The 13914-nt window shown below is 43.2% G+C and overlaps 1 protein-coding gene across 1 annotated transcript in view; it reads right to left on the bottom strand.

Moving 5' to 3' along the window:
• slc6a15 (solute carrier family 6 member 15) overlaps window positions 1-3049 on the bottom strand; it is a 37853-nt gene extending 34804 nt beyond the window's left edge. Inside the window, exons 1-2 of the mRNA XM_078221156.1 lie at window positions 2758-3049; window positions 1575-1732 (exon numbers count right to left, since the gene is read on the bottom strand). Of these exons, the coding sequence (XP_078077282.1) occupies window positions 1575-1732; window positions 2758-3049 (450 nt within the window). The remainder of the gene's footprint in view (window positions 1-1574; window positions 1733-2757) is intronic.
• Window positions 3050-13914: the final 10865 nt, after the last annotated feature.

The raw sequence follows: 13914 nt of genomic DNA, 5'->3' as shown, positions 1-13914 counted from the left end.
ACAGACTGCAGAAAAGACATGTGAAGACTGTGAGTGGCCCACAGACTGCACAATGAATAACGTGGCTTAAAATAGTCTTATCTGCAACTTTTATTTTGCTGCAGTAACTCTGACGTTGAGGCAAGAAGACACTGTGGGTGGAATTTTACAGTCCCGCCGATGCGGCAGCGGGGCCGTAAAATGCAGCGAGGCATTCAAAATTCCATTGACTTTGGCGGGACTGGAAAATATTGCCAGTGGGAGGGTGGCCAAACATTCTGCCCCATATTTCTCTTTAGGAAAGTTGCCAATGTACCAATGTACTGAGATTTCATGCTAGTTATTCAAATAGCCTGGCCCCCAAATAACCTGCATGCAATTTCAGGGGCAAGGGGAAACCTCAGTGCATTTTAGACTAATTTCGTGAAAAGGAGGCAGCCATTAAATCAGAGCCTATAATTACATGCACAGTGAGTTTTAATTACAGTTGGGACTGATCTGTAATTTTAAAATAATTGCAAGCAATGCTGACATTTTTGTTCCTCCGATAAAGCTCAAAAGGGGGTGAGGCAATAAATGCTGGCCGAGCCAGCGATGTCCACATCCACATGAATAGATAAAAAGGGAGAAAGATTCTATGCCTGATTTCTACGTACTGGCAAGTTCTCCAATATACGCTGGAAGATTTAAAACAATGGGATTTGAATCCAAAAATCCTCAAATTATCATATCAGGAAGAAAGAACTTTTCTGTCCTATTGGAGAAGATTTGGGGTTGGGGGAAAAATCAAATCATTGCCAGAGGCATAATTCGCTATCAGTCATAGTCATAGAGGTTTACAGCATGGAAACAGGCCCTTCGGTCCAACTTGTCCATGCCGCCCTTTTTATTTAAACCCCTAAGCTATCCTCAATTGCCCTCATTTGGCCCAATAGATTGCTTTGAAGAAGAGTCACACAGACTCAAATATTAACTCTGGGCTGTTCCCGCTGGCGGCATCTTCCAGTCCCGCTGACAGATTTCCCAGTGACGTGGGGCAAATTCAATGGGAAATCCCTCTGACAGTGGTGAGAGCAGAAGATCCCACTGCCAGGCAACAGCAGGGCACCTCCCTTCCGCCGAGAAACATTCTGTAGAAGAGGAGGGGAGAGCTAGAGAATGTCGCCCACACAAAAAGAGGAAATGCTGGAAAATCTCAGCAGGCCTGACAGTATCTGTGGGGAGAGAATAGAACCAACGTTTCAAGTCTAGGTGACCATTCATCAGAGCTGAGAGCAAAGAGAATCAGCAGAGATTTATACTATGAGGCTGAGAGGGGAGGGGGCAAGGAAATGTAATTGAGGATACAGAAGACTGAGAAGATGCTAAAAGTATCCATTAAATGATCAGAATGCATAAAGATGCAGATTGTTAAGGACTCCTGTTAAAGAGAATCTCGCCCTCTGTTTCTCTCTCCACAGATGCTGCCAGACCTCCTGGGTTTTTCTATTTTTATTTCAGATTTCCAGCATCCGGCAGTATTTTGTTTTATTCACTATTACTTTTGTGAACTTCCACAGATAAAACAAAATATATATTTTTTGAAATCAACATACAATGCAGCTTGAAAATCCTATTCCTCCGAGTCTTGGACTGATGAAATTCCACACACCAATGCTGCCTCGTCTGATTCTTTGACCCACCGCAAGCTCCAAGAAAAAGAGTGGAATCCCAATGATAAGCAGCAAAATCAAATACGGCACCAGGTAGGCACCTGAAGAAGAGAAAACATGGTTTTACATCCTGTCATCATCATTCCATATTAAACCTTTCTGCCGTTCAGTTTTAACAAACATTCGATTTAATAAAAAGTCCGACAGGTCTGTGATATTTTGATGAAACATGTTGGACAAGATTCTTTGGCCCACCCCTTCCCACACCATGTTTCTCAGTGGCGGGAGGTGCCCCACCATTGGCCAGCGACACGATCTTCTGATCCCGCTTCTGTCTGTGGGATTTCCCATCGAAACCACCCCGCACTGCCGGGAAACCCATGGAGGGTTTACAGTCCCATTGCAATAGCAGAAGGGCCAAGAAATGCACGGAGCCGTTCAAAATCCGGCAGGACTGGAAAATACTGCCAATGGCCGTAAAATCCCCGCTGGCGTGAAAAGCAGGAAGATCTCACCCATTGACTTTGATTCATCAATTTTGTGGCACACTTTTCAAATTGATGGGGGTTAACCTATAAAATTTGATTTTCATATTCTGGTTTCATGTTGACGTAATTTTGCCACAGTCAAAAATTCATTTGAATTTCATACACAGCTATTCAAAGTGAGGTGCATTCATTCAGTCTGATTTCTGTTAAAAAATGGTGTGACTAACATTTCGTAGATGCGTAAGAAAAACACAGTTCTGTTCAAAACAAAATTAAAAGCAGGGAATTGCTGTGCCACTCTGCAAAAAGTGAACTGTGTGACACATTTCTTAAGCTTGCAAGTGACCACAAAAACTCGAGGTCCAATTAAATTATTAGACATGGCTGCACATAAATGTGAGACTGGAATGCAGATTATAATCCTCCCTATCATAAGGAACCTAACTATACTTAATTATAAGAAAACACAGTAAGATTGCTAAATTTCAAACACAGCTCACAGTAACGACAAGGTTTTGAAAACTACAAAGAGCGATTTTATACAAATTCAATCCTGTCACCATTAATGACACCACGATTTTATTGCTCAATGCGTTTATTAGACCCAAGGTAGATCATTCTGATGGTTTAACACTTACCTCCACCATTCTTTTGACATAAATATGGAAATCTCCAGACATTGCCTAAACCAACCGAGAATCCGACCTGTGCCAGAATGTACTGAAGTTTGCTATTCCAGGCAGGCCTCTCATCTTCACTATCAGATCCTTCTTCAATGTCCACATCTTTGTCAGTCTGGGAATCATCCACATACAATGTGCTCTTCTTAAACTGATCGTCATTCATGTCCTCATTGGAAAGAAGGTCCTTGACGGACTCTGTGACATCTTCATCCAGTTCCCTCTTCGCAACTTTGCTATTTTTAGGCATTGGAAACACTAGATCACAGATTCTGTAACACTCTACAAAAGTCGAGCAGCAAAACTTTCAGTCAAATGTAACTCAATGCAAGTAGGCCAGGGATGACACCAATAGACAAACAGAAGGCTGTTACTGAAGGTCTGAGGCGTTGATTCTGAAAGATTATTCTGTACTTCAAAGTCTGCAGGGGAAAAAAACATTTACAGTTTGGTCACTGGAACAACAAATATTAGGAACAGTAGTTGATCCAACAATTTAAAGATCGGTATCATATACCATAACTTGTGTTTTTCATATTACTCTTGAAGATTGGCTGCAAAGTCATAGATTTGCATCTATATAACACTCTTCACCTAGCATCAAGTTTCAGGTGCTGAATGAGGAGGGCATTACGCAGTGGTGGGATGAATTAAAGAAATGGACCAAAGCATGGTCCAAGAGTTTTAAGCAATATTTGAGAGCAAGTGGGGATTGGGATGAAAGCCCAAAGGAAGAAGTGTAGTGGCTGAAGCATTTATCCCAGATGACAGAATGGGGCAAAGGAGTCAGACGAGTGGAAGATGAATGGTCAGTCACGTGGTCGGAAGGTGGACAAGCGTACTCCCGAGTCCAGCCCCACCCCGCAACTTCAACCCCAAACCGAAACTCACCCCAACCCCATTACTTGTTTTCAAAAATCATAGAATCCCTATAGTGCATAACCCCATGCATTTACCCCAGCTAGACCCCCTGACAGTAAGGAGCAATTTAGCCTGGCCAGTCCACCTAACCCGTTCATTTTTGGAGTGTGGGAGGAAACCGGAGCACCCGGAGGAAACCCATACAGACACGGGGAGAACGTGCAACTCCACACAGTGATCCAAGCCGGGAATCAAACCTGGGTCCCTGGAGCTGTGAAGCAGCAGTGCTAACCACTGTGACACCGTGCCGCCCCAGGTCCTGTGGTCCTGGAAAATAATACTTGAGGGGTGGGGGGAGTGGGGGGGGGGGGGAGGTTGGCGCTGGCGTTAGTAAGGCAGTTGAGTTCTATTGAGATGGACATAGCTATTCATAAGAGGGCATCATATCCCACAGAAATTTGATTAATTGGTGTTATTGAATTATTAAGGAGAGGTTAGTCAGACATAATGAAGGTGGGAAAATTCCAGACACAGAGAAGTGTAGCCTAAAAAATAGTAAATGTAAGCTGTGTACTTCACTGGCAAACTGTTCCTACTGTGCATAATGACTGTGGCTGCTTAGAGAAAGCAACTGAACAATGCAACTCTTGAATTAATTAGATTGACGCAGCTATGTGCCAGCTATTCCCAACCAAGGAGCATCACAACTGCTTCGCTTGCAAAAACGATGGCAAAACTCTGCAGTGAAAGGGTGCATAATATTAAGTTTATTTATTGGTGTCACAAGTAAGCTTTATATTAACACTGCTGTGAAGTTACTGGGAAAATCCCCGAGTCGCCACACTCCGGTGCCTGTTCGGGTACACTGAGGGAGAATTTATCATGGTCAATGCATCTAACCAGCACGTCTTTTGGACTGTGGGAGGAAACCGGAGCACTCAGAGGAAACCCATGCAAACACGGGGAGAACATGCAGACACCGCACAGACAGCAACCCAAGCCGGGAATTGAACCTGGGGTCCCTGATGCTGTGAGGCAACAGCGCTAACCACTACGCCACCGTGCTGCCCTATTAGGCAACATAACTGTTAAATTAATAGAATTAGCAAGTCTCAGCAATTCCTGTGTTGAGAGCTGCGAGGTGGCAAACCTCAAGCTGTTGCTTCTCGTCACCAACGGGTACCTCTTATAATTGGGAAGAAATCAAAGGGGTAAAATGTAGTGTAATCCAACATTACAGGAGTAAAAAAAAAATTCCGAGCCAATGAGATCAAAGGTTCAGCACATAAAAACCTTGCACGATCTGTAAATTGTTAAAACAAGTCTTGTAGTTTCAAATGCAGGGTGAGAAATGTATAACACTAGTAAGCAACACATGACATTTGAAGAATGAGATTATAATAATAACTCCATTAAGTCAGAGAAATGTTCAACGGGGTAGAGTAATGGAGGTTTCTCTTGCCAAGACATTGCTGTCCTTTATTGTAACATTAACTAGCTGTGGACTGAGTGATTGCTGCAACTTGTAAGAGGCACGCTCCCCAAAGTAATGGAGATGGTTTGAAATAAAGGTGAATTTTGCTACATTGCAAATAAATCTTTGCCAATGGAAAGGTTGTACATTTTATTATCAATTGGTTAATATTTGCTTTGTCTTCCTGATAAAAATGGAAAACTGTTTTTTCTAGCTGAACGATATCTACCCAGTTTCATCTAAGTGGCACTCTTTATCTAACCAGTCAGCTAGCCAGGGGTGATTGAACATGCGTATTTTTTTAGTTGGTCCAAAGAAGCTGCTGACAAAAGAATGTCACAGCGTACAAGGGCAGGAAGGTTACATTCCATGGAAAGCTCCCTGCTAGTCTATGTCACTATGTTGAACTCAGTTCTATTGTAATTATGTACTGATAATTATAAGAAGGTAGGTGGCATTGAGTCCAAAGTCGATATTACAGGGAAATATTCTCCTGACTTGAATTTCTTAAATTGACTTTGATTTCTTAATTTCTTTCCAAAGGTTAGAAAATCAACATTAAATGTGCATGTTAAAGAATAGTGATGATTAGGACTACAGATTGAGGTTTTCTGTGTACAATGTGCTGCTAAATAAACCAAAATGATTTGTGTGCAGAATACATTACCTTCGAGAGCCATCAATCGGTTGACATTGTAAAAAGGATATAGATACTTACTTGAGAACGAGCATATTAAAGAATGTAAATAATGGTTAGGGAATTGCAATTTAAAAGATATACCCTTCCATGGCTAACGAAATGGTGGACCAGGCACAAGATGTTGAAATTCTAACACTGTCCCTTTGTTCGTAAATTTGATCATGGTGCAAAAAGATGACCAAGTATTCAAAGCATTAGTGTTTTGAAGCAACAGGGGTGGTTTGGTGTCCAATCTGAACAATTATTTTGTTTATTTGACAGCGTGCATGGAAAGGGGTTATGCGAAGAAATTATAAATCTGGACAAATATTTGCAACCGATACCAATAATTACTTTTTAACCATTTTTTCCATCAAAGCACCTCAATACTTGAATTGAACAATTAACTCTTTCAGCACAAAGTTTATCACTTTCTATTTTCTTAAGTTTTTAAATTTATAAAGCTGTTGAGAAGGATTTTAAAAAATCTGATAAAGCCCACTTGAGGGGTTTTGATGAAATTAATAGAAAACAAACTGTCTCTGCTGACAATAACCAGGGAGTTTGAATTTCAGATTGTCACCAAAGAAATTCTAAGATTTTGTTTAATGCAGAGGGTCATGAAGACAAATGTCTATGATTGTAGGGGCAAAGGGAGGGGAGTGGGCCTCAATGTATAACTCTTCCAAACCCAATGGCAGAATGGTATCTTCCAAGCTATAAAATGTCGTAACTCTGGTCACCAAGAAAATAAAGATCTAAGCCACTTCCACACCTACAAAGACAATAAATGACCTTCCAAGGTGAACCACACATTAATGTTTCAGGTAGAAAAGCTGTCAGGTACTTTGACATTAACATTAATGAGAATGACTCCTTCTGCTGAAGGTGCCACGTGTTTCAAATTAAAAATGATCATTTCTTTGTCAGTACACCTTTTCCATCAATTTCCCATGGAAAATTCCAATCGAAATTCTGTTTTATTTTCCCCACTGTGTTATCTTTTCTCTTATTGCAATTAAAAATTGATGTTGTCCTGTATCAGAACTTGATACCAACTCCTTGAAAATGAATGAACTGATGTCCTGCTACCACCCCCAAAGCTAAGTGACCAATGTCCAAAACCTTCTTTATTTTGTGTATGAGAAACGTCTTGAGATGTTACATCACATGAAAGATGGCATATAAATGCAAGTTGTGTTGTTTTAATTGCTTTCCTACATATATTATCCTCATTACTGATACATTGCCAGCATCATATGGCCTTCATGGCTTTGAACCAGGGAGATGGGAGTAATCTATGCAGACACTGTTCCATATGATCTTTATGGCTTTAAACCAGGGAGATGGGAGTCATCTATGTAGATACTGTTCCATGTCAACCATCAAGAGCCATCCTTTGAATGAAGCAACTGAAAGCTTTTGGTCTTTTCATTCCATTTAATTACTCAGAGATTGAGATTTTCCCAATCAGACGAATCAAGTGATTTTCCCAATCACTTCCAGCCACCTTGTAAAAACTTACATAGAAATGGCACAATTTAGAGAGAGAGCAGTATCAGAGGCATTTGAGGATTGATGCACACAAATCTTTGATGACAGTTGATCAAGTTCAAAAAGCATCCGGGATCCTTGGCTTTATGAACAAAAGCATAAAATTTATTTTAAAAAAGGAATTATGGTTAAGTGATCATTAATTGATGCTTAGGCCATGGCTAGAGTATTGGGCAGAATTTTCCAGTTCTTGGGAATTTCCCACCCAAAATCAATGGACCTGTTGCTGGACTGTAAAGTGATCGGAAAATCCCTCCCATTGTCGTGATGTTGGAAAGGATACCAAGGAGGTTTACCAGACTGGTGCCAGTGTTAAGGGACTTCAGTTACATGAGTAAGTTAGGGTTATTTTCCTTAAAGTAGGAGAAGTTAAGGGGAATTTGATGGAGGTGCTCAAATTTATGGTTGGTTGTGGGGGCGCATCCTGATAAAAGCCGATGGCTAGAAACTGTTTCCATTGGCAGCAGGGTTGTCATTCAATGGACACAGATTTAAGAAAACTGGCAACAAAAGTTGTTTTTTTTAAATCGTCATTATGATCTGGAATTCACCATCTAGGAAAGGTACTGGAAGTAAGATTCAATGGTTTCAGCAGGGAACTGGATGTATACACGGAAAGCCGAAATTTGAAAAGCTAAAGTCCAAAGATGTGCGGGTTAGGTGGATTGGCCATGCTAAATTGCCCCTTCGTGTCAAGGAGACCAGCAGGGTAAATACATGGGGTTATGGGGATAGGGGCTGGGAGGGATTGTGGTTGGTGCAGACTTGATGGGCCGAATGGCCTCTTTCTGCACTGTATGGATTCTATCAAACAACAAGGGAGTGGTAATAACTGGGTAGCTCTTTCAATAAGCTAGCACAGGCAAGATGGGCTGCTAGGTCTCCCTCTGTACTCTAAGATCCTGTGAAAGGTGAACCATCACTTTTGTACAGTACAAATGGTATCAGCCTTCAAACAGTTCACTGGGAAAATAAGGTCCCTTCGTCTAACAACATCATGAATCCATTTATAAAGAACAGGCATATGATTCAGTTAGAAACACACAGAAACCCCAGCCCAGTCCACCAGGTATCTCAATGAAATAGAAACGTTCAACCCAAAACATGACCAGAATATTAGCATTATTTAGTGTCCATTCAAGACACCAAAATCTCCAGCAACATTAGATCTGAACAATGACTTTATCTGTAGGTAGCATTTATTCCCAAATAATATCAGTTATGCAAAGATTTGATTACTTCAAGCACGTTGAGGTCAGGGCATAAACATTAGGGAGAATTAATAGGTCTGCAGGAGTGTCATTTAACCATATTTATCATCCGTAATGTCGACAAATGCCTAAAAGTTCCACCTACAAATCTGAAGCAAAGAGTGGTGTTAACGTTTGGCAGGATTCTTAATGGGTTTTTTTTAAACAGAAAATATGGCACATGATCAACTAATGTCTTTAACAAATTCACTCCTCTGTAAATTTAATTGCTGCATGTAATTAACACCAACCGGGCACATTATGTGCATTAGCAATTTGCCATTTTTAAACAAATTAGTAAGCAACATACGACTGTCGAATACTCTTTTCCAATTCAATAACTAATTAAATCTCCATGCCATGCGGATAGTCACACAATGATAATCTGAGGTTGCCCTGCTCACATTTGAAAACTTGCTGAAACACCAAGCCAGTCAAACCGAATAGTGTTCGGTGTTAATATCTGAGAATAGAGCAGGACAGTGCAAACAAATGGGACTGGCCATTCCAGGAGGTGGATTGTGGCTCAGATTTGTTAAAGACATTAGTTGATTGTGTGCCATATTTTCTGTTTAAAAAAACCCCATTAAGAATAGTTAGTCAGATAATTTGATGTTTCCAGCCTGAATCACAATATCAGGAAAGGTGATGCCATCATTTCAGGTGAAATGTATATCAGCTGCCTCTCCAGAGAGGAATCAAACAGATTCCACTCCAATGACTGGCAAGTAGTCCCCATGAAATCAATAGCCTCTGTCAGAGCAATCCGATTGAAGACAGCTAACCCATGACTGCATTGAACAGGCTGACTGGCAAATCACTGCAAGGCTACTAGGCCAGTGTGTAGAATTAAAATGAAATGCACTGCAAAGAAAACATGCACACAATCATAATGTCAGGTAAGTGAGATACTCAATGATTCCCTTTGCATCACCCTGACACATTCAGCAATTCGTCATTTTATTTAATAATCCGGATACAAGAGTGATGCTCACTGCCCTCCGCAGTTACGGTATATTGAAAAGCAGCTAGACCAGTGACATTGTCTCCTTCACACACCCTGGACAGCAAGCTGCATCTGTACACACAGTCTGAAATTAGTCTACTCTGTGTACACACAGTCTGAAATCAGCCCCCTCTGCCTACACACAGACTGAAATCAGTCTCCTCTGCGTACACACGGACTGAAATCAGTCTCCTCTGCGTACACACGGACTGAAATCAGTCTCCTCTGCGTACACACGGACTGAAATCAGTCTCCTCTGCGTACACACGGACTGAAATCAGTCTCCTCTGCGTACACACGGACTGAAATCAGTCTCCTCTGCGTACACACGGACTGAAATCAGTCTCCTCTGCGTACACACGGACTGAAATCAGTCTCCTCTGCGTACACACGGACTGAAATCAGTCTCCTCTGCGTACACACGGACTGAAATCAGTCTCCTCTGCGTACACACGGACTGAAATCAGTCTCCTCTGCGTACACACGGACTGAAATCAGTCTCCTCTGCGTACACACGGACTGAAATCAGTCTCCTCTGCGTACACGCGGACTGAAATCAGTCTCCTCTGCGTACACGCGGACTGAAATCAGTCTCCTCTGCGTACACGCGGACTGAAATCAGTCTCCTCTGCGTACACGCGGACTGAAATCAGTCTCCTCTGCGTACACGCGGACTGAAATCAGTCTCCTCTGCGTACACGCGGACTGAAATCAGTCTCCTCTGCGTACACGCGGACTGAAATCAGTCTCCTCTGCGTACACGCGGACTGAAATCAGTCTCTTCTGCGTACACGCGGACTGAAATCAGTCCCCTCTGTACACAAACACAGACTGAAATCAGTCTCCTCTGTACACAAACACAGACTGAAATCAGTCTCCTCTGTACACACACAGACTGAAATCAGTCTCCTCTGTACACACACAGACTGAAATCAGTCTCCTCTGTACACACACAGACTGAAATCAGTCTCCTCTGTACACACACAGACTGAAATCAGTCTCCTCTGTACACACACAGACTGAAATCAGTCTCCTCTGTACACACACAGACTGAAATCAGTCTCCTCTGTACACACACAGACTGAAATCAGTCTCCTCGGTACACACACAGAAATCAGTCTGAGACCCTCATCATCACACCCTCATCATTGACAGGGCGGATTGTCAATCCTTAAGACAGCGCGTTTACCCAACAGAAAGATAACCGGTTCCGGGGAACCGCCTCACTGACACTTATATCATCAAATATAAAAGCACAGGGAAACCCATTTCAGAACCCAAAGAAAAATTACCGTTCAAGCCGGACCGGTGCGGCTCCGAAGAATGAAAGGGGAAGGAGGGAGGTGGGTTGACAAGAGAGACACTGTCGTGACCTTGAGGGATGGTTAAGTTACCGAATACAGACTGCCGCAGATGAAAAGCAGCGCAGATTGCAGAGACACAGAGAGTAGGGATGCTGGAGAATAGAGAAAGCAAGTGCCGGGCGTGTGGGTACCTGTCTGTGTTCTATGTGCATGTACCAGTATTCACATGTATGTCAATGTATGGGTGGGTGTAAAGGTGAATGGGTGTGGCGGGGGGGTGGAGAGGTGAATGGGTGTGGGTGAATGTGTGTAAATGTGTGTGGGGGGTGTGAATGGGTGTGGGTGAATGTCTCCGTGTTTTGTGGTCATTGTATGTACAGTATGGGGAGAGAGGGAGACGCAGTGGGCTGAGCAGACAGAATAGCTCCTTGAAATTTGCATACAAACCCAAACAGACACTCACTCACCATCACCTCCAACCGAGGCAGGGGCCAAATAATAATAAAAAAACTAAAAGGATGGATTTGTCCCTCCTATTTCCTTCAATGCGATAAATGCAGTCACTGCCGCACTGTGAATGAAATGCTGCCAGACCCAGCCTAGCGCCTCCGCACACTCAGCATCATTTCCCCGAGTTTTCCAGCCACTATTCCAGCAGATTTACCTCTGCCTTCCTGTGCCACTGCGACGCACCCAACATCACCTATTCGTCTCAAACCAGGATTTTGCTGCAATTTATTAACGGCGCTCTTGACAAATGAAAATTACCATTTTTTTAAAAGAAAAAGGCTAGGATTTGCGCATCTGTCTTACCTCCTGGTCAGGATGGTGAAATGAGTGGGGGTCCGGGTGCAGGATCTGTGCTGGTGTGATCAGGGACTGGAGTAGCGGCTTTCACATGATAAGAGGCTCAGTGCTTCTAACAGAAAGCCAGCCACACCTTCACTCAACTCCAACCCCCCCAGAGTGACGACAGGCAACAACACAAACCCATTCACTTAAAGGGAAACGCTTTTTCTAAATCCACACCCATATTTTCGTCTAAACAAGATTTTTTTTAATTTAAGCAATTTATACTCCCTTTGATTAGTGTCGTCCTATTCTCAGGGTGGTCAGCCAAGGGCTCCAGAGGGGAGTGGGGTTAAGATTACATTGTGACAGTTTGCAATTTGCTGTGTCATCTGCTTTGGATTAAACATTAGGATCGATCCATCCAAGGTAGAGAAGCCGAGTAGAATCCCGACACTGCAGAAGGAGGCCATTCGGCCCATCGAGTCTCCACTGACCACAATCCCACCCATGATGTGGAGATGCCGGCGTTGGACTGGGGTAGGCACAGTGAGAAGTCTCACAACACCAGGTTAAATTCCAACAGGTTTATTTGGTTGCACGAGCTTTCGGAGCGCTGCCCCTGTGGGACAGTGCTCCGAAAGCTCGTGCTACCAAATAAACCTGTTGGACTTTAACCTGGTGCTGTGAGACATCTTACTGCACAATCCCACTCAGGCCCTATTCCCATAACCCCATATATTGACCCTGCTAATTCCCCCACACTAAAGGTCAATTTATCGAGGCCAATCAACTTAACCCACATTTCTCTGGACTGTGGGAGGAAATTGGAGCACCCAGAGGAAATCCACACAGGCACAGAGAGAATGTGCAAACTCCATACGCACAGTGACCCAAGTCAGGAATCGAACCTGGGTCCCTGGCGCTGTGAGGCAGCAGTGCTAACCACTGTGCCACCGTACCGCCCCAGTATCAGGTTTCAGACACTCCCCAATCTCAGCAAACCTCTTTTATTTTCAATGTGCAAATTATCCATACAGTAGATAAAACAGAAAATGCGGGAAAATCTCAACAGGTCGGATAGCATCTGTGCAGAGGGAACAGAGCCAACATTTCGAGTCTGGATCACCCTTTGTTAGAGCTATCTATACAGTATTTGGCCTTCTCACTTCCATAATAAATAATATTTTTTACCGTTTGACTACTTCAGTCATTCTGAAGGGATGTTAGAAATTGGTCATTGGGGATTGTGGATTTTCCAATGGGAAATGCATTGGACTTGAGACTTATGCTGAAGGAAGATAAAGCTCTATGTTTAAAGTTTGTTTATTATTGTCACAAGTAGGCTTACATTAACACTGCAATGAAGTTTCTGTGAACATCCCCTCGTCACCACACTCCGGCGCTTGTTCGAGTGCACTGAGGGAGGATTTAGCATGGTCAGTGCACCTAACCAGTGCGTCTTTCAGACTATGGGAGGAAACCGAAGCACCCGGAGGAAACCACGTAGACACAGAGGAGAACGTGCAGACTCCGCACAGACAGTGACCCAAGCTGGGAAGCAGTGCTAACCACTGTGTCACTGTGCCGCCCCTATAGAATAGGGGGTGTTTGAGATGAATCAGGAAGTACCAGGGATAACTAAGTCATGTGGTGCAGTGAATAGTATTCCCATCTCTGAGGCAGGAATGCCAGGTTCAAGCCCCACTCCATGATTGTTCATAATACAGCCAAACAAGTTGAATCTCAGTCTGCAAATCCTTCCAACATCTGCCAATAGCAGGTGGTAAGAGTGGGAGAGATTCCTGGTCACCCAAGTGGTGACACAGTGGTTAGCACTGCTGCCTCACATCACCAGGGCCCCAGATTCAATTCCGATGTTGGGTGACTGTGTGGAGTTTGAACGTTCTCTCTGTGTTTGTGTGGATTTCCTTCGGGTGCTCCAGTTTCCTCCCACACTCCAAAGATGTGCAGGTTAGATGGATTAGCCATGGTAAACATGCCGTGTTACAGGGATAGGGTAGGGGAGATAGTCTTAGTAAGATGCTCTGTCAGAGAGATGGTGCAGACTCAATGGGCTGACTGGCTTCCTTCTGCACGGTAGGGATTCTATGATCTTGATGGAAAGAACTGGAGCCGCCACCATCACCATCCATAGCTCTGGACTACAACGTGCATGTAAAAGTGTGTGTTACCAC

This window comes from Mustelus asterias, chromosome 9 (genome assembly GCF_964213995.1).
Source record: "Mustelus asterias chromosome 9, sMusAst1.hap1.1, whole genome shotgun sequence".
NCBI classification, from domain to species: domain Eukaryota; kingdom Metazoa; phylum Chordata; class Chondrichthyes; order Carcharhiniformes; family Triakidae; genus Mustelus; species Mustelus asterias.
The sequence above is the reverse complement of the archived record's forward strand: the minus strand, read 5'-3'. Positions and strand labels throughout refer to the sequence as shown.